Below are 26,626 nucleotides of genomic sequence, written 5' to 3' on the forward strand. Positions count from 1 at the left end.
CATTTTGTTGATAGATTTTTTTCCTTTGAATGGGCCATACTTTCCTGTTTGTTTGTATGCTTTATGATGTTTTTGTTGAACACCTCTGAATGTAATAATGTAGTAACTCTGGAAATCAGATTCTTCCACCTTACCCAGGGTTTGCTATTGTTATTTTTTGTTTGTTTTTTGGTTTTGATTGTTATTGGCTGTCTCTGTGCCGAGGATCAGCCTAAGGTGTAAACTTAAGGTCTTCTCTGGTCTTTTCTGAGCATTTTCCTGAGAATGCACAATCACTTTCTAATTTTCCCCATATATGCAGTTGTTTCTTGCGGGGGGGTGTTTTTTTTTTTTAGTTATTTATTTTTATTTTTGGCTGTGTTGTGTCTTCGTTGCTGTGCATGGGCTTTCTCTAGTTGTGGCGAGCAAGGGCTACTCTTCATTGCAGTGAGCGGGCTTCTCATTGCAGTGGCTTCTCTTGTTGTGGAGCGAAGGATCTAGGAGCGTGGGCTTCAGTAGCTGTGGCACGCAGGCTCAGTAGCTGTGGCTCGCAGGCTCTAGAGCACAGGCTCAGTAGTTGCAGCGCATGGGCTTAGTTGATCCGCGGCATGTGAAATCTTCCTAGACCAGGGATCGAACCCGTGTCCCCTGCATTGGCAGTCAGATTCTTAACCACTGCACCACTAGGGAAGCCCCTATGCAGTTGTTTTTGAATGTTCTAGTCTTTAATGTGTGGCTTACAAAAGAGGAATAAGCAAAAAATGATGCAGAGAAGGTGTTGGCCTTTTAATTCCCCTGTAAGTCACTTCAGCTGGAGGGGGAGAGGCTTGCAACAATGTTTGGAGGTGTGACAACTGCTGCCCCCCTCTTTGTCTTCACTTCTGTGATCAGAAGCAGCAATCAGCAATTAGAGCATAGATACCTGATATTTGGAGGGCAGGGGTTTTTTGCCCACCCTCATTCCCACAATCTGTGTCAGGTTGCTCTAAGATCATGTGCACAGCTGCGTGCCACTTGGCTGGGAGTGGGAGATGGGTAGCTGCTACTGTGTTTAGAGCTGAAACTGACCAAAATTAACTGCAGTTTACCCTCTAATTCTTCCACTGGAAGTTGCAAGCCTTCAACAGACTCTAGAGTTCCAGAATAATTACATAGACAGATTCTGCCAGCACAACTGCTGTCCAGGTGGGGAGAGGGATTCCTGGTGCTTCCTGTGCCATCTTCCAGAATTCTCTTTAATGATTTAAAATAAATGTTTTAAAAGAATGAGTTATGAAGTAATTAGAGTCCTCAGACTTGAGATAAGGCAAATACATTCTATAGGATGATTATATAAAGCACAAACCAGGCAAAACTAACCCTACATCTATGCTTTTGGAAGTCTGGAGAGTGGTTACCCCTGGCAGAGGCAGGGTAGGAAGTGATTAGAAGGTGGACTTCTTAGGTGATGTTTTCGTTTGGCTTCTTCTCCTGGATGCTGGTTAACACAGGTCAGTTCACGTTTGTGAAACTTTATCAAGCTATGCACTTACAGTATGGGCACTTTTCCATATGTATATTATACTTCAATACAACTTTTTTTTAATCTTATAGGTTGAAGAGCTTACTTTAAGTCTTAAAAATAAAATATGTACTGAAGAGGAATTCACATACCTCAGGAAGAAATTTTTTAAAAATAATTACACAAGGCTTATTCACTGGAGAGACACACAAAGATAGAATTTGGGGGAAGGACCAGAAGGTCTCTGAGCCTCAGTTTCCTCAAATGAAACAAAGGACCAATAATAACTATCTTATGAGGCTGTTGTAATAGGGCAACCTAGCTCACAGTATGCCAGTAAGGTCGTTTCTTTTCCTCAGCCCACTCTCAAATTTTCTTTCCTGGTTTTCTATAGCAATGCCCTCTAATAGAACGTCTTGTGATGGAGCAAATGTTCTATTTCTGCACTGTTAAACATGCAGCCACTCGCTGTATGGCTACTGAGTACTTGAAATATGGCTAGTGTGAATGAGGAAGTGAATTTTTAATCTTGTTTAATTTTAAAGTGTGTGCCTAGTGGCTACTGTATTGAGTAGCCAAGATCTTGAGACACTGAAGGGCCCTGGGCAATTACTGCTTGATCCCAACTTTGCTATGAGCCTTGACCATGAACTCCCATAGTGCCAACCTTCTAGAATTTAAGTTCCATGAAGACCAGGACTTTTGGCCATTGTATTCACTACTGTTTCCTATATTCACAATCCCTACAACAAGGCCAGCACATGGTAAATAGTCAATAAATATTTGTTTGAATGAGTAAAATAAAATTGGATTAACCCAAACGTACTTGCATATTTTTGTGGGGTTATTTTTGCATAACACTATTAATATCCAATAGAACACATTCATTTTGAGAAGCACCAAACTAATGAAAGATAGATGAAAGATAGATCCAAAATGATATGAAAGATAGATCCAAAATGAGTTATTAAGAGAAATTAAGATGTCTAGAGTGTGGCCACCACACCTTAAAGCTGAAGTCATGAGGGGCAGCTACAGCCCCACCCCTCCAAATCCCCAAAGAAAGAAAAACCAGATTATAAGGACCATGATCAGGAAGACTATAAGTCCCAGTCTCCTAGGGACAGTCCCAATTCATACCTCTTGTCCCAACAAAACACACTGTTCACTCTCAGGTGTGTCCAGTTTAGAAACTAGACAGTTGCCCTCAACACAGCTCAGAATGGCAGGAACAGCAACGTGCTGAAATTGGAGTGATGTGTTCCCGGTAAAACTGTGTAGTAAATACCTTTTTAAAAGTGAATCCTATTTTGAATATATGAGGGGAGCTTAAAAGACCCTTAAATGGGTCTTCTTGTAAAAGGGAAAATAAAAACCTTACGCTTATTTATTTTTGAGGTCCATGATCCACAGCCCAGGGTGGTGCTAGAATCCAGAATCCCAATGGGCCAGAAGAAACAAATCTGCTTCCGAATAGACACAAGCCCAACTTTACCTGCAATGGCCACAGCTGTTCGTCTCTCAGATGCTTTTATTTCTGGGACCACTTCTCCCAAATCTGAGTGTCTGAAACAATTTCAGAAGAAAATTATAATTAAATTAATGAAATACCACTTTCACCTATCAAATTGGCTGCACATCAAAATCTCTTGAGGAGCCTTTGGAAACTACAAATCCTGGTTACACTCCAGATCCTCAAAACTGGAATCTCAAAGCCAGGCCTGGGCATCTCTGCTTTTAAAAGTGCCCACGCTGGTCTAGAGAAACCAGCACTCTCAAAACCTGTGAGACAGAGCAAACAGCCATTCAGAAAAACATAAAACTATACATATCCTTTGACCAGTAATTCCACTTCTACCCTAAGGAAATAATTAAAATTTAGTTACAAATATGTGGATGACAACTTTATATATAATAGTGAAAAACTGGATGGTTTTTTTTTTGGCCATGTTGGGTCTTCATTGCTGTGCACAGGCTTTCTCCAATTGCAGCGAGCGGGGGCTACTCTTCGTTGCGGTGCACGGGCTTCTCATTGCGGTGGCTTCTCTTGTTGCGGAGCATGGGCTCTAGGTGTGTGGGCTTCAACAGTTGTGGCACGTGGGCTCAGTAGTTGTGGCTCGCGGGCTCTAGAGCTCAGGCTCAGGAGTTGTGGTGCACGGGCTTAGCTGCTCCGTGGCATGTGGGATCTTCCCGGACCAGGGCTTGAACCGGTGTCCCCTGCATTGGCAGGCAGGTTTTTAACCACTGCGCCACCAGGGAAGTCCCCTGGATGGCTTTTAAATCAAAGTACAATAATAGGAATTATGGTACAGTCTTATTCTGCAATCATTAAAAAATATTCTATGGATCTCATTTTGTGGACAAAAAGATGTTGTATGATATGTTATGGAATGATGTTAATGATATGTTCATTAGTGGGGGAAAGTCAGGTTATAGAAGAGTATGTACAGTGTGATTACTATTTAATAAAACTATGTCTGTTTATCTATACGTGTATACAGGGAGATCTAGAAGGATGTTCATCAAAGTTAATAGTGTGGGCAGGGAGGGATGATCCTGAATTAATTTAAGTAGGCTTGATAAGTACAGTCTATTTAAGAATAAACTATTTTAGGTATATCATAGGAATGAGTAAATGTGTTGATTTCATCAGAAGTCAGGGTTCCATTGTTGAAGAAAGGGTGTACAAATAAGGAATGGAAGAAGTTAGAAAAAGAATTCACAGAGCTACGCTGGAACTGGAGGTCCTGGTGTGTACTCATGATTTCTATATGCAAGCTCGTTGTATACATGTGTATCCATTTGTGTAAACGTGCATACATTTCTTAGCTCTGTCTGAAAGGGCCACGAAGCAAAGACACTATAGTACCAGTGAGCATACCAAGCACCCTTTAATATCATTCCACACTAACAGATACCAGGTCTCCTCGGAGAAATTACAGATTCCAGGGCTGGAGCAGCAAAAGAACAAGATGAGCCTGAGCATCTTATTTCAGAAAATTAGGAAGTGCTCAAAAAAAGAAAAAAGAAAATGCTGGGGCATGTCACAGGACACAGGAGCCAGCTTGAAGGGGCTCCCACTACCAAGTGTGAGTCAATTTGGGCCTGAATATAATTAAATACAGTAATTAATTTAACACCATTGAAAAACAGGTATTAATGAGCCTGTATAGATAACAAATAGATAAACAAATGGGGGGGGGAATGAGGGCTCTTGTTTATAACAGAATGCTAATGTGAAGGGTGCTGCAGCTGGCACAGCATCACTTTCAGAATCATCCTAATCAAGAATGGTTCAAGCTGGCAACACCAATGAATGCCAATTCTTGCAGTAAAATGTTGACAAGGAGCAAGATACTTGCCCAGGCTCAAAATGTTTCCTCACAGATTGCTTAATAGGTGCTGGAAGAAAAATAAAACCTAGCAATTATACTTGGCTGGGTAATCAAAGCCAGTGACCATGGGGACAGATGGCTATGTGTGCCCCCAGCTGTGGTACCCTGAGGAAGGACACATCATCACCTATACAGCATTCTGGCTGAGAATGTAGAACCCTGATCTCATCATAAGGACAAACCCAAAATGAAATGTTATGCTAGAGGGGGAGAACAATATTATCTCAAAGTATGAATGTCACAAAAGAAAAAAAAAAGATTGAGGAAATGTTCCAGATTAAGGGTGCTAAAGAGACAAGAAAGAATGCAATACCTAACCCTAGACTAGATCCTGAACTAGAAGGAGGCAATTGGGGGTCTACTGACTAAATTGAAATATAGGTGCTGTCAATGTCACATTTACTGATGTTGATAACTGTACTGTGGTTATGTGAGAGAATATCTCTATTCTTAGGAAATAAGACACTGAAGGATTTAGGGATAAAGGGTGATGATGTATGCAAGTTACTCTCTAATGGTTAAGAAAAAAATTATATACATGTGTATTTATGTGTGTGTGTGTATACACATGCATACACATAGAGAGAGACAGCAAGAGAGAAAGAATGATAGATGAGAATGGTAAATGAGCTAAAATGTTAAGAATAGGAGATTCTGTATAAGGGGCCTTTTTCATTTTGTAATTTATCTCTAAGTAGAAATTATTTCCAAATAAAATGTTTTAAAATTAATAGTGATTAGTTATTTCTGGGTAGTATGATACCCGTTTATTTTGTCTTATTTGAATTTTTTAAATAGAAGAGGCATGTATTGATTTAATAAAACTAAATGAGCTATTAAAGTAATGCTGTTAGTCAGGGTCAGGGCCAGAATCAGATATGTGTGTGCCCCAAGAAAACTTGGTAATCGGGCACCCCTTCAAACCAATGTTCTTCCAAGAGTGTACAGGTTTAAACTTTAGTTTGTGGCAGGCCCCCTCAGAGACAAGCAATCCAGTTCCATTTAATTCATCAGAAAGAGAACTGTTTTGTGTTAATCAAATCCACCCTCCTAGAGGAAAGAAGGATTTCAGGACGCTTGGTTGTTATTCCAGCGTGTTCCCTGAAGGTCTCATCCTCAGCCCTCTCCGAAAGGAGTTGCAGTAACCTCAGTGGTCACTGTGTTCACGGCTGTTTTAGCCACTTTATCAGTGCAGAGTACTAGGCAACTCTCTGACTTAATCTGACCCTGATGCTGATAAAAATGGGACTTTTCATTGTCTTCTCTTCGTTTTTCTGAAACGAACATATATTGCTTTTGTAATAAGAAAAAAAGGTAACCTTAAAAAAAGAAAACATGACTGGTTAAAAATAGTTTCCCAGAGGGGAAGAAGCAGGCCCGCCCTGGTGGTGGCATGGAGCCCTGTGCTGAGACCCAGGTAGGACAAGGGCAGAGGACAAGTAGTTACACCCAGGGCGTTGCCCGGCCTCTTCCCACTGCACACAGGCTCTCAGGACACACTCGCCAGAATTTCCCAGGAGGGGAGCTTAACTCCAACCCTATATTTTCCATGCAAGAAAGTAGAAAACAAGAGTGAAATGATCACAGGGACAACCCTGAGTTTGTGCTAATTTCTGAAAATATACATATAAATCTGTTCTTCATTCTTGCCAACAAAGTTCACACCTAATTGAGTCTCTGTGTTGTAAACTGGAAGCAGAGGCAAGTCTTGCAAGAGAGAACAGCAATAGAATGTCACCTCTGTGCAATGCTTTTTAATTTACAACTCTGCTTTCAATACCTGTATGGCCTGAATTGTGTCCCCTCAAATTCCTATGTTGAAACCCTTTTGGATATATGGCCTTTAAGGGAGTAATTCAGGTTGAATGAGGTCACAAAGGTAAGGCCCTGATCTGATGCGATTGGCGTCCTATGAGAGGAGGAGACCCCCAAGAGCTTGCTCTCTCTCTGCAGGTGCACAGAAAAAGGCCAGCTGAGGACACAGTGAGACAGTGGCCATCTACAAGCCAGGGAGAGACACCTCAGGAGAAACTGAATCTGCCTGCACTGGGATCTGGGACTCCCAACCTCCAGAACTGCAAGAAACGAATGTCAAGTTACCCAGACTGTGGTCCTTTGTTATGGCAGCCTAAGCAGCCCAACATCACCAAGCTAGGAAGCACAGGGCCAGAACCCGAACGTGAATCTTCTGGTTCCCTTTTGGCTCACTATTTGTAAGGCTCAGATAGGTTTTAGGTAACTTATAATTATAGCTGGTAATTACAAAAACCACAAAAAACAGCCCATCTGCCAACTCCAAGTCTTGCCAAGCCTGCTCTTGCCTCCACAGGCAGACAAGACCAAGGGAGTGAAAACAAGCAGTGCTTCCAATGGCCCCAGACGTGAGCAGAGCGGCCTTCTACAAAGCAGTTTTTGCAAACTGCTAATGTCTATTTCTGATTCCAAAAATAAGACAAATATACAGAAAAGTACCAAGAAAATGCCTTTGCTCTTTTGAACAATTACTCAATATGTTAACCGATCCTCCCCGACCCCTGCCTCCTACTTCTGACCTATTCATGTTGCTGTAGCTCATTGCATTAATTGATATATAGGACTACATTCTCTGCATCCCGTTTTTCTTCCTCATTAAGGGCTATTTAGATTTTGGTCTTCTGAGGCCCATGTGGGTCCTTTCAAGACCCCAGGGCATACAGCCAAAAGTGGAACCCAGCTCAGGCCCTGCCTGGGGGCCGCCAGCACAGAGGTCCGGCCCAGGCATGGGCTCCTGGTCTCCATGCCGCCCAGGCCTGTAGCCTCGGTGCCGTGGCATCACGGCTCAACTTCCCTTCTGGGGGCACCTCCCCACACAGACTTCTCTCCAGGGCAAGAAGTGATCTGAATGCCACCCTGAGGGCCAAGCGTGTCCAGCAGTTCTTTCTCACGAAGTTAGGAAGCAGACATCCTGGTTTGTGCACAGGGCTCCCTTCAAGTCTGGCAGGCAGAGTCAAGACCCTGACAACCCTGGGCCATCCACCTCACTGGATGTCAGTCCTAGGACACAGGACAAGGCACACTTTCTCTGTCCTTCATTCTCTTTTTCCATTGCACAACAGAATTACCTGAGGAGCTTTTCTATTTCTACCCGGAGATTCTGATTCAGGAGACCCATCTCTGAAAGGGAGATGCCTGCTACCACCTCAGAGCTGGGCACTCCTTGGACAGTGCCCCTCAAGGCCAAGAATAAACTGTCCAAACCTTGCGAGCAGGGCTAATTCCTAGCAACAAACCTGGCTCCTTCATTGGGTGGTGCCAATAAAACAAGATGGCATAGAAAATCTAACAAAAGGAGACTAAAAATGGGGCAGCTGCTTACCATAATGTAGTTGACAGTATATTATTAATAACTTTGGATAATAGTTTGACCCAATTTTTGCTGTTTGATGCTAATAGCTTTCAAGATCTTCCACTTCCTGACCTGCCCCACATCTGGGCCAGCAGACAAGAGAGCCTAAGGGCTCCTTTCTTTGGTGTTAGCTAGGGACCCTCACCCCATTACAACACCCCAAACAAAACAAAAAACAAAACAAAACCTGAGGCCAGTTGCTCTACCCAGAAAGCCTCACTAAATTAGTAATAAACTTTTTCAAACCCTCTTGGTGGGTTGAACTGTGTTTCCCCAGAACATGTGTTCAGGTCCTAACTCGCTACTATGAATGGGACCTTATTTGGAAATGAGGTCTTTGCAGATCTAATTAGTTAAATTAAGATCATGTCATACAGGGGTAGGGTGCGCCCCTAATGCAATGAATGGTATTCTTATAAGAGGAAAATTTGGATACACAGGGAAAAAAACATGTGACGATGGAAGTGGAGACTGGAATGATGCATCTACAATCCAAGGAACACTGAGGATTGCTGGCAGCCACCAAAGGGTAGGAGAGGGGCTTGGGATAGATTCTCCCTCACAGCCTCCCAAAGGAACCAACTCTGCTGACACCTTAGTTTCAGACACCTGGCATCCAGAACTGTGAAAAAAAAGATTTCTGTTTTTTTTAAGCCTCCCAGTCTGTGGTACTTTGTTTTAGCATCCCTACCAAATGAAGACAATGGATGTGTGGCTCTTGACAGCTGTATTAGTTTCTGCCTCTCTTGACATGGGTTCTCCCCTGTATGTGTCCACATATCACTCTTTTTGAAAATATTTTTATTTATTTATTTTTTTGGCTGCATTGGGTCTTCGTTGTGGCACGCAGGATCTTCGTTGCAGCACGCGGGATCTTTTTGTTGTGGCGTGCAGGCTCTTTGTTGCGGCGCGTGAGCTTCTCTCTAGTTGTGGCGCATGGGCTTCAGAGCATGTGGGCTCTGTAGTTTGCGGCACACGGGCTCTCTAGTTGAGGCACATGGGCTCAGTAGTTGTGGCACGCAGGCTTAGTTGCCCTGCGGCATGTGGGATCTTAGTTCCCTGACCAGGGATCGAGCCGAGGTCCCCTGCATTGGAAGGCAGATTCTTTACCACTGGACCACCAGGGAAGTCCCATGTCTGTGTCTCTTCTCTGCTTCTTTTAAGGGCACCAGTCACTAGATTCGGGCCCACCCTCACCCAGAGCAACCTCAAATTAAGTAATCACATCTGCAAAGAACCTATTTCCAAAAAAGATCACATTCACAAGTACTAAGGGATAGGACTTCAACATATGTTTTGAAGGGAACACAATTTGTCCACAATATCGGAGCCAAAACTAGGGGCCATCCCACCTCTGCAAGGTGACCACACACTTTGAAAAGTTTAAAACTCACTGTGCAGCAGTGGGGACTGGCTGAGAAAACATACATGAAAAGTTTCCATCAAACAGCACATGAGGACAAGTAGATGTCAGTTATTATGACGTAGGTAATAGACAAGCACCGTGAAGCCTGGCACTTTAGTCCCTGAAATGTGCTGGCACATGCAGGGAGCGTGGCAGAGGGACCCACTGCAGTCCTGCCTTTATGCACCTAGAATTTCCTGAAGGCAGGAGAGGCAGCACACTGAGAAAGGACACCCACCTCCTATGTCAGGCAAAGGTGTCCTGCCTACTGCTGATGCCCCTCCAGCAGGACCCTGGGCCAAAAATCATTGCTACACCCCAACCTAAGAGTGTTGCAAGGAGAGAAGCAGTGTAATGAGCAACAGGTCTTGGTCCCAGGTTCGTGCCATGTAGATTCACCATACAAGAGGAAACAGCTCTAAAATGCTGCCCCAGTCCTCCAGGAGTTTATACTAGGGTTAGGTTGGAGAGATACTATGAACACTCATTACATGAACTCTACAAAATGCAGGTATGTTCATCTTTTATTTATTTATTTTTTTTGAGGTACGCGGGCCTCTCACTGCTGTGGCGTCTCCCGTTGCGGAGCACAGGCTCCGGACGCGCAGGCTCAGTGGCCATGGCTCACGGGCCCAGCCACTCCGCGGCATGTGGGATCTTCCCGGACCGGGGCATGAACCCGTGTCCCCTGCACCGGCAGGCAGACTCTCAACCACTGCACCACCAGGGAAGCCCCAGGTATGTTAATCTTTAAAACAAAGCTGGCCGTCCCTGTCCTGAACACCTAATCAGGTTGCTACAGGGACCCAGAGAGATTTACACATGTGAAGCAAGTTTATATAAGGCAGCGTTCTCTTGGATTTATCCACACATTTATTTCCCACTAGGAACTTTTCTAGGAGTTTGGGATATATCGGCGAAGGACATAAATGTCTCTGCTCTTAGCTTACGTTCAGTGAGGGGGGGGGAAACTGACAAGAAACAATTTTTGAAAGTTTTAAATAGAAGATACACTGGGAGGTGTTAAGTGCTCTGGAAGAAAGAAAGTGTACACTAGGATCAGGGGACCGGGCATGTGGTGACCGGGGACCGGGCATGTGGGGCACAGACTGCTGTAATTAGGTCAGGGTGAGCCTCCTGGAGAAGGGGACATGCAAGGGCAGGCTTGGTAGGAGAGGAGGGTGTAAGCCACGCGGCTCCCTGGGGAGAGCGTTCCAGGTGCCACGCAGCCCCGGAGGCGCTCAGGGATCCGTGGGAGGCCGGTGCAGCCGTTATGGAGTGAGCAGGAGGAAGGCAGTAGAAGAGAGAGGCCAGATAAGACCGAACTATCTGGGCCATAGCAAAGACTCTGGCTTTTATTCTGGAGGATGGGCTGAGTGCAAGTCGGCATGCCTGTTTGATGTTGAGAACAGATTAGAGATGACAAAGATCAGACCTGGGTGGCAGCACCAGAGGCGACAACACAGGGCTGGGCTCTGAAAGTCTCTGTGAAGGACTGGACAGAGTGTGTGAGAAAGACGGAGTCCAGGAAACCTCCAAATGTTCAGGTTCAGTAGAGCTGCCACTGTCTCGAATGGGAAGGCTGTGGATGAGCATGACGGGACCATGAGCAAGCTAGTGCTCATGTTCTGGCCCAAGACCCGTGGACGACCTCCGTGGAGATGCTGAGCGGCACAGGGGCCGCAAAGGGCTGGGGCCGCTTAGGGAGGGCAGCACTCCACAATGTATCCAAAAGACCACTGTTGGCTCCCTTCTTACAGACACACAGTCTGCCCACAACAAAGGCAGAGCACCTTGCTATTGATCCATGAGAACAGAAAGAAACGATGATGTGGAAAAGCTAAGAGATCAACTGGAAAACTGCTGTGAGCAATGAGAGAATTCAGTAAGCCGGGGACATACCAAACATTTTTTTTTTAAACCCAATTGTCTTCTTATATACAAAGAAGTTTAGCGATGTGAAAGGAAGAGTCCCATTTAGAGTAACAACAAGAAAAAATTTAAGAATACACATATAAATGTGCAACGTCTATATGAAAAGAATTTCTAAAAACTAAAGAATATAAAACACTTGGACAAATGAAAAGCCATATCCTTTGGGGAAAGGAAAACTCACTATAATTTTAAAGTCAATTCTCCCCAAATTAACCAATAAGTGAATTTAGGTTTGAAAACAGAGGAGCTGATTCTATTCAGAAATATCTGTGCAATAATAATCAGGAGAATTCTGAAAAAGAACAGTAATGAAGGCGGACAAAACCTGCGAGACAGTAAAACATAGTACAAGCCACAGTAAGTTAAGGCTGTAGCACTGGTTCATGAATAGACAGAGTTCAGTCAAAGAAGAGCCTAGAAACAGGCCCAAATACAGGTGGGAATTTTGTCCCTGATCCAGGCAGCTCTAAGTATCTAGTGATTATTCAATTTCAACAACATGGAAAAAATAAAGGTAAATCGCTACTACTCCTTTCACCAAAATGAAAACTACCTGGATCTAAGAAGTAAATTAGAAAATGAAACCAAAAATGCACTGAAAGAAATATTAAAGACTTAAAAAAAGATCTCAGGGCTTCCCTGGTGGCGCAGTGGTTGAGAGTCCGCCTGCCGATGCAGGGGACACGGGTTCGTGCCCCGGTCCGGGAAGATCCCATGTGCCGTGGAGCGGCTGGGCCCGTGAGCCAGGGCCGCTGAGCCTGCGCATCCAGAGCCTGTGCTCCACAACGGGAGAGGCCACAGCAGTGAGAGGCCCGCGTACCGCAAAAAAAAAAAAAAAAAAAAAAAAAGATCTCAGAGCAGGGAAGGCTTCATACAGTCAAAAGGTAAATAACAAAGGAAAAGCATTTGTAACACAAACAATGAAAGTTCGTTTTCTCAATGTACAAAGATCTACAAATCCATGAGATGGAGCCAAGAATCTAAACAGAAACAGAGTAATAAAAGGCATCTCCAAAAGGCATCCTGGGTTTAAAACAGAACAAGGAGGAGGACACCAGTCCACACTGTGCCCTGCCTCCCGGGAGGATGCTTCTCTAAGGAGGATGCCAGTTTCTCAGACAGGAACAGGGGGCAAGGTGCCTGAGATTTCATTTATGTTCCTTTTATACCTTTTGAAATTTTTACCATATGCATATATTACTCGTTTTTAAAAGTAAGGCAACTAACAATTTTATAAAAAGTTACAACGCGGAGAATGTAGGACAGAACCACTACTTCTGAACTACATGCAGGTGGTCTCGCTCAGAATATACAGAACTCCCGGAGGGAATTCTTCTGTAAAAGAAAGAGCCGCCTCTAGGTTATTCCATGTTCAGCCATATTTCGTAAAAGCATAATTGAAAGTACAACCACTCTGCTAATACAGACAAACCAAGTGAATACAACAAACCAAGTGAATACATTCTTACTTCGGTTTCGTCCCGAGCGTGCGGGAGAGACAGGGCATGTGCTTTGTGATCAGAACAAAGTACTGAGTCCAACATTTTTGTTGTGCCTCAGTAACCAAATTTAAACCCACTATCCATAATGGGGTCATTTGGCATCAAGTTCTAACTTAAACTGCTTAGGTGGGCCTCAATTTCCTCATCCATACAATACGGATAATAACAGTACTTACTATAGCGTTGTCGTGAAGATTAAATACCATATTATAAGCAAAAGCACTTAGAACAGGGCCTAACAATACACTCTTTGGAAGTAGGCAGGATCTAAGTTTAAAAGAACATTCCCTTGGGCTGGAAAGCCCCTGCCAGGGGCTCATGGTTGTGGATAAGAAGAGGCTCTCCTTGAGCTGGGGGAGAGGTTCGCCACACGGCACTCCATCTGATGAAGCACTGGCACATCTGTCACCTACAAGGAGGTAAGTGGGCTTTGGTGAGCTGCTCTGCAGAGCCAGGGATGATTCAGCTACAACACCCCTCCCAGTTCTCTCGTTTTCTCCAGTGGGGACACACTCGGGTGGTTGCTGGCTCACTGGGCAACCCCAGATCTACTGGGTAAGAGCAAGGTCTGCATCCCGCTGGCAAAGCCATGTGTGTTCTCTGGAAGCCACAGCAGCTCCTGAGCAGAGGCCAAGGGCTCCTGTTCGACCTCACCCAGAAGCAGTTACATACCTTGCCTGACTTGCTCAGTGTCTCCTCCCCGCAGTGTGATCTGTGGGCCTTTTCCTCCCCACCCCTGGCCTGGCTAGAGGACCCATCCTCCACCCACTGTGAAGAGCTTGGAGCTCTTGTGGCCCATTTGGACCAGGCTGGGCTTCAGTGGGAAAGCTGAGCCCTTCCCAGAAGGGGAAGCCCAGGATCCTTTCCCTCCCCACAAAATGTTGGTGTTGGGAGAGAATCTTCCTGGACAGGGAAGACGAAAGGTTGAAGTTAAGTCCGGGGTACTTTTAAATGTCCAGTGGATGTTAATGGGAGTGCTTTCAGTTCCAAGAGAGATGAATCCTGCGGGAGTGACCAGGAAGGCAGGTGAGGGGCTTGGCGGGGCTCCTTGCCTCCCACACTTTGAGTCCAGGACAGGTCTCATTACATCACTCCTGGCCCAGTGCAGAGACTACTTAAGTGCTACGATGACCACATTTTCTGAAACAAAAACGTGAAGGTGGGGCTTCCCTGGTGGCGCAGTGGTTGAGAGTCCGCCTGCCGATGCAGGGGACACGGGTTTGTGCCCTGGCCCGGGAAGATCCCACATAGCACGGAGTGGCTGGGTCCGTGAGCCATGGCCGCTGAGCCTGCGCGTCCGGAGCCTGTGCTCTGCAACGGGAGAGGCCATAGCAGTGAGAGGCCCGCGTACCGCAAAAACAAAACAAAACAAACAAACAAAAAAACCTGAAGGTAAGAGTTTACTTAAGGATATGGATGGTAAGAATTCGATGTTAGCAACCGGATCAAAGAAATGAGGACTGACTATTTCTGAAGAAATATAGGAGTCAGGGAGGAAGTTTCTATCTTTGAACATGGGGTGAATAAAGATGCCATTAGCTTCCTATTTCTTGACTCAATAATTCCACCACACAGGCAAAACTTTTAAAGTCTGATGTCCTCACATGTTGAGAGGTGGAGAGAGCCCTTAAAATGTGGTGGTGGAAGGGTAAGGTGGTACAATCATTGATAAGCATACTTTGGTAGTATCAGCTAAAACAATGGGCTGGCCCTCTGACCACAATTCTTTGTATCTACTTCAGAAAACCACTTGTGCGTGTCCAGAGGGAGACACCAATTGTGCAGCATTATCTTACAAAGAAAACTGAAAACATTCTTAACTAAATAACATAACCATGACCCAGAATATTATATAAATGTCAAATTTTAGGTAGATCTGTTCTTTGTTCTCACATGAAAAGCATTTCAAAGCATATTGCTGGGTGAATAAAGCAAGCTGCAGAACAGTATGAGTCCATTTATGTAAAAAAGGAGCAAATAAGTGTTTAAGGTGGCAAATTTTACGTTATGTGTAAAATAATAAATTTTAAAATTTGGGGGAAAAACAGAGCAAAGAACAAATATAACATGTAAATGCAATAGAAAATGTCTGTCGGGATACCTGCCTAACTAAGATAGGCAGGGAGGTTGGGGGGTAGCGGGGGTGGGGGGGGACTCTAGTTGTATCTGTAAGGATATCTCTCTGATAAAAATAATGGCCTAATTTAAAAGACACCAAAATGTTTAAAGTGGTGGTCTACAGAAAGTCAGACTACACTTGATTTTTATTCTCTGTTTTATACTTTTTTTTTGTTTTTCAAATTATCTACCATTAACAATCTGAAATATATATATATATTTTGCACAGTTAACTAGGTTTGCTATCCCTCTAGGTGGGTATGGATGGATGACTGTAAACTTGCTATGGCTAGGAGCCCCTTCGAGACAGGCTGCAGATGGTGAGGACTATAGACCTTGGTCCCCGGAAAATGCACACGGACCCCAATGCTGCATACGGTTTCAGGGAATGCAGGACCCTGGAAGCCCACCCAGTCGTGTACCCCAGGTTAAGAACCTCTGATTTGGACATTTAAAGCTGCAGAAATGGATGCAATCATGCAGAGAACGTGTGCTAGGTAGGAATTAGCAGAGATGGGCTACGGAACCCAAGGAAACCCCAGCAATGAAGAAGCAGGCAGAGTAAAGAAGAGATGGGGGCCGTCCGGAGTGGAGGCCCGCAGAAGAGGGTAGACGGTAGCAGGCTGATGAGCTCCATCTCCCCTGTCGCCTCCGCCTCTTCCATACTGCTGTCATATGGATTCCCCAAGAGCCTGATGACAAATATCCTTCAGTGAACAGTGGGCAGTAAGCCCACAAGAGGAGGCCAGGTCCTGTAGTCTGGCCCTGCCTCCGTCTCTGGCCTTGTCTCTCCTTAATTCCAAACGCACTGGGCTGTGAGTCATCTCAAATTCTCAAATATATCTTCTCCTTTGATGCCTTCATTCTTGTCCTTTTCTTTCCCATAAGGGCTAGCACATTGGTAAGCTCCTCAAAAACTGTCAGAATTTCTTCTTTCCTTCCCAACTCTCTTATGGAAATTGTCACTTAGAAAAGAACACCAGATTTGGAGGCTCCTCCATGAACAGCCCAGCAGAAATCACGGCTCCCCTCCCATCCCGGCCCTGAATCTCTGGACTTGTTCCTGCAGCACCTAGTCTTACAGGCTGTATGTCTGCTGACTTGGAGAGGCCACAGAAGCTTAGGAAACCAAGTCTCCCTGGCTAGACTCTGGTCTACCAGCAAAGCCTGCAGACATATGGAGATGTAGACTGTCCCCAAATTTGTATATACCATAATAAGTACATAGTTCGTTCCATGAAATGACGTAAAGTATACTAAAAACGCGGTGACCTCAGCTTTGCAATGGGTACCCCTCAGAAATAAGTACCAACTGCAGACTCATGAGATCCCTCAAAAATAGTCAGGACTGCAAATATCAAATCTGCACTTACATGACCTTCCACAGAGACACAGTTTAGGGACTACTGGCCCACAGAAGGGCACACCAGCCGAGCATTAAGTCCGCCTCTGACTTAATGTAGTGGGCTGGGATACCCAATGCACCAGCACTTTTTAAAGGCTTCAAGGCAGCCCCACACAGGCTCAGCCACCCACTACTGCCTCCGGTGCGCCCTGCCTCACCTTTTCCTGATACGAGGGCCAGGAACCCAGTGGGACCTTGAACCTCTGGGTGACAGCCTGGCATTCTCAGGGATGAGCTGTTTATTCTAATTACAAGCTCAAAGTACTGGGTACTTCTGACCGCTCCTCCCCAAACCTAGACAGACAGCAGGTAGATGGGAAATACCCATGACTTGGCTGGAGTCAAAACCCAGCTCGCTCCATCAAGGCTCACTGCACTGAGCCATTTCACTGCAGTGAACTTCCCTCACCTGTAAGGGGCCTGATATCCATCTTCTCTGCCTCTCAGCCCACCATTCCCCCCACCCCACCCCATGCGCTAGTAAAAGCCTTCTGTGATGTGCAAGGATGCGCAGCGAATTGCTACCATAACCACTAGGTCTGAGACACACTGAATGGTGGACAGCAGTCAAATGAAGCCTGTTACCAACTAAGCAATGACCTTGACACTAATTTTCCTCCTCTGTGAAGTGTAGCTGTTGCATTAACTCTTGTCATTCCCAGCTTTCACAACTAAATTACCAAAACAAAAAGTAATCATAATGAATTGCTGAGGTTTTACTTTGCAAAAAAAAAAAAATTTTTTTTAAAATTACAAACTCAGTGGGTCACCATCATTTCCTAAAAGAAAGAACATTTTCACACCAAGACAGTGGAATGGAGGTGATGTCAGAATAGGAGCAGCCACTGTACCCGGGCCCGCGGCCCAGCCCAAGCTGGAGGCCCGGACCAGGCCGAGGCAGGGTCTGCCCCGGCCCCTGCTCCGGACGTTCGGGGACATCCAGGCTGCATCCCGACGGCGGTGAGAACCCAGCATCAACTCCAACGCGAGCAAGTGGAGAAAACAGATGCGGAAGGCAGGGCGGCAGACGCCGGGCGAGCACCAGACGCCGCGGCTCCAGGCCGGGGGCGCCGCTGGGAGGTGGGGGGCTGCCGATCCCGCACGCCCTCCCGCTCCGCCCGCCCCCCGCCGCCGGCCTCCGCGCCCCGGGCCCCGGAGCCCGCCCCCGGAGCCGAGATCCTCAGCCCGCCCCCGCCCGGGCCGCCTCCGCCCGAGGCCGGCGGGAGAGGGCCGCGGGGCCTGGTGGGCGGGCGGGGGTCCGGGGCCGCAGGCCGGGGAAGGCCGCCAGCGGCGGCCCGCAGCCCCCACCCCGCAACCCCCCGCCACGGCGCGGCCGCGAGCGCCGCACTCACCCGGGCGACGCCATGAGCGCGGCGAGGTCTCGGCGCTGCCGCCGCCTCCGCTTCCTCCGAGCTGAGCGACTCCGCCGGGGAGGGGCCTCGCACCGGCCGCCGGCCGCCCGCCCGGGCAGCTCCAGGCGGCGGGGGCGCGGGAAGGGCCCCGGGTCAGCCGGAGACGGGTATGAGTGGGCCCGGAGCCGGAGGAGAGTGAGGCCGGGTATCGGCTCCGAGCGTGGGGGAGCGGTGGAGACTCGGGGAGGGGGCCCGGGGTCGGCCTGGAGCTGCCTGGGGGCGGCGGGGGCGCGGGCGGCACGGGGCAGGCACCGGGGACGGGGGCGGTCCGCGACCCGCAGCCCCGACCCGCCTACCTGCCCAGGTGCCCAGGTGCCCGCAGGCCGGGACTCGCCGGGAGGCGCCTTTGGTGCCGCACCAGCCGAGAAACTGCCCCGGGGGCCACGAAGCAGCTGCAGGACCCAGGTGAAGTCACCACCTCCCTGCGAGATGAGTTTGATTTCCTTAAGAAAAGCCTTTTCTTTAGCTCTGGAGGACGAGGCGTTATTATTAGTAAGCAAAACGATAACTTTGCTCTATCTTACTTGGTATGCTGCCTTGCCCGAGTTGCTGGCCTCTCAGAGCCGGTTACCCATTGTAAAAGGTGTGTCAAATCACACTGAAGCCCTAAGGACTGTGGAGGCACTTTTTATTAGCCTTTACATTATATTATTTACCAATAATAATGAGTCTGTAATTCCTGCGGTGGGTTTCACAGCATCAGCGATGGGTACTTGAGCCTCAGTTCCTGTCTCGGCAAAATGAGTTTTCAGAGATAAGTGAGCTCTTGTAAGTAAAAACACTTAAAAAGCTCTGGATAATGAAAACCACTGTTGATCACATTCTGTGTTATATTAAATATTATTAATAATCATTACTCTTATTTTTACTACTAATAAGAACAAGAGACAGTAGAGCTGTGACTGAAAGCCTTGGCTCTGGAGCCAGACTACCTGGGTTGAAATCTGAACTCTTAACCAATTACCAGCTCTGGAAGCTCAGGCAAGATAGAAGCTTCCCAGGGCTGTAGTTTCCTCAGTTGAAAAATGAGGATAATAGGTCCCTTCCTCTCTCTGAGGATTGAATGAGTTAATATTTGTAGAGTGATTAATACATTGCCTGGTAAATGGCCTCTTAACCTCCCGTGAATCCATCACATCCTTCTTTCCTTCAGTAAAATGGAATCTCAGAATTGCTGCCTTGAGTTCAGAAGATAATGCTCTGTAAATGTGAGCTGATAAGTAAAGCCACGGGGGTTTGTGAGACCTAAAGTAGGTATAAATCTAAGAGGACCAGGGTTAAGGAAGAGTTTGAGGAGTGGGCAACTGCTAAATGGCCTGATGCAAGGCAGTAATGACTGCCATTGGAGTGGGGGAGGTCAGGTACTTTTTAAAAATAAGCTGTTGGTTTTAAAACATGTTTTGAAATAATGAATAGTGTTAATTCAATGAAATTATTCTTCCTCAGTATGAGTTTTACTAGGTATGTAGCATTTCACTGCATGGTGGACCATCATATGTTTTAACCAACCCCTATTATTAGACAAAATTTTGCTGCCAGTGTTTCATTATTATAAAGAATGTGGACAGTAAATATTCTTACAGCCAAAACTCCCCATATACATCCATGAGTATTTCCTTAAGCTAAGTTCCCAGGAGTCAGACGATACTAGTATTTTAAGTCTTTTCAGATACATATATAATCTCTGTATGTGTTTGTGTACTTATACACACATACACAAACACATATATACTAATATACATATACACATATACTTACATATATACATACATGTATACGTATACACACACGTATATATACACACATAGAGACTGCTGTCCCAGCATAGTCACCAACACTGATGATAGCGCCAGTTTGCCAAAAATCTCAATAAATTTCACAGTTTCTTTATCACTGCAAATTTGATAGGTTAAAAAACAGTATTTTGGCAAAATGGCAGGCTAGGAAGTTCCAAGCTCACCTTTTCCCACGGAAACATGAAGAAAACAACCAGAAACTGTCTGAACTCATTTTGTAGTGTCTCTAAAAAAGTTAAAGGTTTACAGCAACCAAGCAAACATTCAAGCAAGAAAAAGCCATCCTAAAAATGACAGCAAAGTTTTGTGGCATTTTCACTTGCCATCGCCCCACTCCTTCCCCAGTGTGGCAGTGGTCTTGTTCTTGAGAAGGTAGCATCCTGTTTCCCAGTCCCCACGGTCCTGTCACCTTGAACTGGAAGGAGCAGAGCAGACCTTATTTGTACACTACCTGACCTGTAAGAAATGGTAACGGTAGTCCTTCAGTTTGAAAGGAAAGGATGTTAGACAGTAACTCACAGCAGTGTGAAGATGGAAAGATCTGACAAAGAAATACATGGGCAATATAAAAGGCAGCATTACTTTAATTTTGGTAGCAACTCCACTTTTTTATTTCCAACAGGACCTAAAGGACAAATACATTAAAATACTTATAAATTATAAATCTATATTACTAGACACACAACATATAAAGGTATAATTTGTGACATTAATAACATGAAGGGGAAACAGAAATGTATAGGAGTAGTAGAGTAAAACATGTCATTACAAAAAAAAAATCAGCTGAACACAAAAGAAGGCAGTAATAAAGACAAATGCTGTAAGACTTTTTTATTAAGTAGCAAAGTGACAGTAGTAAGTTCCTCCTTAAGTGTAGTTACTTTAAACGTAAATAGATTAAACTGTCTGATCAAAAGGTAGAGATAGGCAGAATGGATTAGAAAAATGATCCAAATATATACAGTCTGTAAGAGACTCACTTTAGCTCTAAAGACAGAAGATTGAAAGTGAAAGGATGGAAACATATTCCCTGTAAATATTAACTAAAAGAAAGCTGGGTAGGCTATACTAATTCAGACAAAATAGACTTCAGTTTAAAAACTTACAAGAGATAAAGAGAGACATTATATATTAAACAAAAGTTAATCCAACAAGACAATTATAAACATGTATGTACCAAAAAGAGCCCCCAAATATATGAAGCAAACATTCACAGAATTGAAGGGAAAAATCATTCCACAAAGATAGTTGAATACTTCAATAATCATTTTCAATAGTAGATAGGAGAACCAGACAAAAGATCAATAAGAAAATAGAGAACCTAAACAATACTACAAGTCAATTGTACCTAACAGATGTCACCTGAAAAAAATGCACATCCTAAAAGCTGACAATTATGTTTTATTAGGACTTTCTGAGGACTTAAGCCCAGAAGACAGCCCCTCAGATAGCTCTGAGGGGCTGCTCTGAAAGGGTAAGGGAGGAACCAGGATACATAGAAGTTTTGCAACAAAAACCAGGTAATTGGAACATCAAAAGATTACTGTTAATTAAAGAAAATCCAGACATATCAAGTTAATGAATTTAGCACTTTTCTATGTATGGCAAGATGCAAAACTATGGACTCATTGAAATCATTCCTTTGATATGCACCTTAACTATCTAAGGCCAGTATCCTGTTTTTAACGATCCTGAATTTCCTCGGGGTACACAGTCTGGCACGGCTGCAGGGGCTGATGGCTTGGTGGCTGCAACATACTTTGTTTACTGGTATGGCAGTCCACACAGACATATACAGAACACGCCACTCAATAACAGTAGAGTACACATTCTTCTCAAGTGCACATGGTACACTGTTTGGAATAGACCATACGTTAGGCCACAAAACAAGTCTTAATAAATTTTAAGAGACTTAAATCATCTTTAAAGATCTTTAAAGATACTACAAAGTTACTTTTCTGATCACAGTGGAATGAAACAATACCAAAAGAAGGAAAACCAGAAAATTCACAAATATGTGGAAATTAACACACTCTTAAAAATCCAATGGATTAAAGAATAAATCATAAGGGAAATTATGAAATACCTTGCTAAAAATAAAAACACAATATATCAAAGCTTATGTGATGCAGCAAAGTCAAGGCTAAGAGAGAATTTTATACCTGTAAACATCTATGTTAAAGACAAAGATCTCAAATTAATAACCTAACTCTATGTCTTAAGGAACAACAGCAACAACAACAGAATGAAGGCAAACCAAACTCAAAGCTAGCAAAATGAAGGAAACATTAAAGTTTAGAGCAGAGAAAAAATAGACTAGAGGATAAACAATAGAGAAAAATCAATGCAATAAAAAGTTGATTCTTCGAAAAGATCAGCAAAATTAACAAATCTTTCGCTCAACTCACTAAGAAAAAAGGAGGAAAGACTCAAATTACTAAAATCAGAAATAAATGTGAGGACATTACTACTGATTTTACAGAAACAAAAATAATTTTAAGAGAACATTATAACAGGTGTACACCAACCAACTGGATAACCTAAATGAAAAAAATTTCTGGGAAACACACTATCAACTATAACTCAATAATGAAGAAAGAAAAAATCTGAATGAATCTATAACAAGTAATGACATTGAGTTGGTAGTCAAGAAACCTCCCAACAAAGAAAACTGTGGACCAGGTGGCTTCACTGGTGTATTTCACCAAATACTTAAAGAAGAACTAACTCAAATACTTCTCTAACTCTTCCAAAATGTTAAAGAGCACCTCCGATTTTACGAGGTCAATATTACCCTGATACCAAAGCCTGACAAAGAAACTATAAGAAAACTACAGATCAGTATCCCTTATGAATATTGATACAAAAATCCTCAACAAAATCCTAGCAAACAGAACACAGAAACATAGAAAAGGATTATACATCATAACCAAGTGGATTTATTCCTGGAATGCAAGGATGCTTCAAAACATGAAAATCTATCAGTGTAATATATCACATTAATATGATGAGGGAAAAAAAACCACATGATCATCTCAATTCATGCAGAAAAAAAACATCTGACAAAATTCGACAATCTTTCACAACATAATACACTAAAACTAGGAACAGAAGGGAACTTCTTCAGTATGATAAAGGTCATATATGAAAAATCCAGAACAATGATGAAAGCCTAAAAGGTTTTCCCTAAAATCAGAAACAAAAAACAACCACCAAAAAAAAGAATGCTCTCTTTTGCCACTTCTGTTCAACATAGTGCTATAAGTCCTAGAAAGAGCAATTAAGCAATAAGAAAGAAAAAAAAAGGCATCCAAATCGGAAAGGAAAAAGTAAAATTATCTCTGTTTGCAGATGACATGATCTTCTATGTAGAACATCCTAAAGACTCCACCAAAAACTGTTAGAACCAATATATGAATTCAGTAAATTTGCAGGATACAAAAGTCAACATAAAAATCAGTTGCATTTCTATACACAAATAAAAACCTATCCAAAAAGGAAAGTAAAAAAACTAAAAATCTCGTTTAGGATAGCATCAAAAAGAATAAAATACTTAGGAATAAGCTTAATCAAGGAGGTGAAAGACTTGCACACTAAAAACTATAAAACACTGATTAAAGAAATTAAAGAAGACACAAATAAATGGAAGGACATCCCATGTTCATGGATTGAAAGAATATTGTTAAAATATCCATACTACACAAAGTGATCTATAGTTTCAATGCAATCCCTATCAAAGTCCCAATGGCATTCTTTACAGAAATAGAAAAAATAATCCTAGAATTCACTTGGAACCATAAAAGACCCTGCATGTCCAAAGCAATTTTACACAAGAAGAACAAAGTGGGAGGCATTACACTTCCTGATTTGAAAATATATTACAAAGCTGTGGTCCTGGCAATAAAACAATGGAACATAGTAGAGAGCTCAGAAATAAGTCCACACATCTACAGTCAACTGATCTTCGAGAAGTGTATCAAGAATACTGGGAATTCCCTGGCAGTCCAGTGGTTAGGACTCTGTGCTCTCACTGCCGAGGGTCAAGGTTCAATCCCTGGTTGGGGAACTAAGATCCCGCAAGCCAGGTGGTGCAGCCAAAAAATAAATAAATAAATAATACAAAATTGGGAAAGGATAGTTTCTTCAATAAACAGTGATGGGAAAACTGGATATACACATGCAAAAGAATGAAGTTAGATCATTGTCTCACACCATATAGAAAAATCAACTCAAAATGCATTGAAGACATAAACATGAAACGTTTATACATAAAACTCTTAGAAGAAAACATGAAAAAAGCAAAATATTGGACTTTGCGATGATTTATTGGATATGAAACCAAGAGCTCAGGCAACGAAAGCAAAAATAGACAAGGAGAATTATATCAAACTAAAAAGCTACTGCACAGCAAAAGAAATAAATAACAAAATGTAAAGGGAAGCTATGGAATGGAAGAAATATTTGCAAAAGACATATCTGATAAGAGGTTAATACCCAAAATATAGAAGGAACCATTAAAAATTGGGCAAAGAACCTGAATAGATGTTTCCCAGAAGAAGACAAACAAATGTCTTCCGTTATACAAACAGGCATATGAGAAGGTGTTCATCAGGGAAATGCAAATAAATTAAAAAATGAGATATCACTTCACACCTGTTAGAATGGCTATTACCAAAAAAAATTAAAAATAAAAATAAAAGATAACAAGGATGGTGAGGATGTTGGTGAGGATGTTGAGAAATGGGATGCCTTGTACACTGTGGCTAGGTATGTAAATTTTTGCAGCCACTATGGAAAACCTATGGAGGTTCTTCAAAAAGCTAAACATAGAAATACCTTATGATCCAGTAATCCCACGTCTGGGTATATATCCAAAAGTATTGAAATCAGAGTCTCAAAGAGATATCTGAACTCCCATATTCATTACATTATTATTATTCACAATAATCAGGATATGGACACAGCCTAAATGACTATCAATAAATGAATGGGCAAAGAAAATGTTGTATATAAATACAGAATATTAGCCTTTAAAAAGCAGCAAATTCTGCCATTTGGAACAACCTGGATGTAACTGGAGGACGTTATGCTAAGTGAAATAACCAGACACAGAAAGACAAATCCTGGGACTTCCCTGGTGGTCCAGTGGTTAAGAATCCACCTTCCAACACAGGGGATGCGGGTTTGATCCCTGGTCAGGGAACTAAGATCCCACATGCTGCAGGGGCAACTAAGCCCGCTCACTGCAACTACTGAGCCCGTGTACTCTGGACACTGTGTGCCACAGCTACTGAGCCCACGCTCTCTAAAGCCCGCACACCACAACTAGAGAGAAGCCCATGCGCCAAAACGAAATATCCAGCATGCCACAACAAAGATCCCATGTGCCGCAACTAAGACCCGACGCAGCCAAAAAAATTAAAATAAAAAGACAAATATTACATTATCCTACTTTTATGAGGAATTTAAAATAATCAAATTCAGAACCAGAGCATAGAATATTGGTTACCAGGGGCTGATAGGAGGGAAAAATAAAGAGGTGTTGGTTGGTGAAAAGGCACAAAGTTTCAGTTACACAAAATGAGTAGGTTCTGGAGATCTGCTACACAACTTAAGCCCTAACAATAATATATGGTATACTTAATCTGCAAAGAAAGTAGATCTTACGTTAAGTGCTCTTACCACAAAAGAAAAAAAATGTATGATAAATATATAAGTAAACAAATAAATAAATAATAAAATTAATAAATGAATGGAGTGAGAGGAAACTTTAGGAGGTGATGCATAACTTTATGGCCTTGATTGTGGTGATGATTTCACAGGTGTATACTTATCTCCAAGCTGATCAAGTTGTATACATCAGACATATACAGCATTTTTAAGTCAATCATAATCAAGAGGTTAAGAAAAGGTCAGCTGCATTTCCATACACTAAAGATGAGTAATAACTAAAAAGAAATTGAGAAACTAATTCTGTTTATATTAGCATCAAAAAGAAAAAATATTTAGAAACAAATTTATCCAAAAAGGCAAAACATGTGAACACTGAAAACAACAAAACAATATTGAAAAACATTAAAGAAAATATAAATGGAAAGACATCCCATTTTCACATTGGAAATCTTAATATTAAGATGTCAGTACTAACAGCAATCTACAGATTCAATGAAATCCCTATGAAAATCCCAAGCATTTTCTACAGTAATAGAATAATCCATCCTAAACTTCATAAGGAATCTCAAGGAACACTGAATAATCAAAACCGTTTTAAAATAAAGTACAAAGTTGGAACTCACACATCCTGATTTGAAAACTAACTACAAATCTACAATGATCAAAACAGTGTAGGGCTTCCATGGTGGCACAGTGGTTGAGAGTCCACCTGCCGCTGCAGGGGACACGGGTTCTTGCCCCGGTCCAGGAAGATCCCACATGCCACGGAGCAGCTGGGCCCGTGAGCCATGGCCGCTGAGCCTGTGCTCCGCAACGGGAGAGGCCACAACAGTGAGAGGCCCACGTACCACAGAAAAAAACAAAAAAACAAAAAAAACAGTGTAGTACTGGCATATAGGACAATGGAATAGAATAGAGTCCAGAAAATCTCAAATATATTGTCATATATATAATTGAAGTATATTTGATTTACAGTATTGTGTTAGTTTCAGGTGTACAGCAAAGTGATTCATTTATATATATATAATATTCATTTATATATATATTATATATAATATATTTTTTTCTGATTATTTTCCATTATAGGTTACTACAAGATATTGAATATAGTACCCTGTGG

General features: G+C 43.2%; 1 protein-coding gene across 3 annotated transcripts in view; it reads right to left on the reverse strand.

Moving 5' to 3' along the window:
• Positions 1-26,626, reverse strand: part of LOC309810035 (up-regulator of cell proliferation) — a 69,540-nt gene that overhangs the window by 15,069 nt on the left and 27,845 nt on the right. For 2 of the 3 annotated variants that reach the window (XM_082631723.1, XM_082631724.1), the window contains one exon: positions 2,976-3,046. Coding sequence is in view for 1 of the 3 variants with exons in the window: in XM_082631722.1 (XP_082487848.1) it covers positions 2,976-3,046; positions 17,978-17,991 (85 nt within the window). In the remaining 2 variants the exon portion in view is untranslated. Of the gene's footprint in view, positions 1-2,975; positions 3,047-17,977; positions 18,131-26,626 lie in introns of those variants that run through there. The other variant, XM_082631722.1, reaches the window with a different exon arrangement.

Source organism: Mesoplodon mirus, assembly GCF_964341445.2.
Source record: "Mesoplodon mirus genome assembly, chromosome: 9".
Lineage (NCBI taxonomy): Eukaryota > Metazoa > Chordata > Mammalia > Artiodactyla > Ziphiidae > Mesoplodon > Mesoplodon mirus.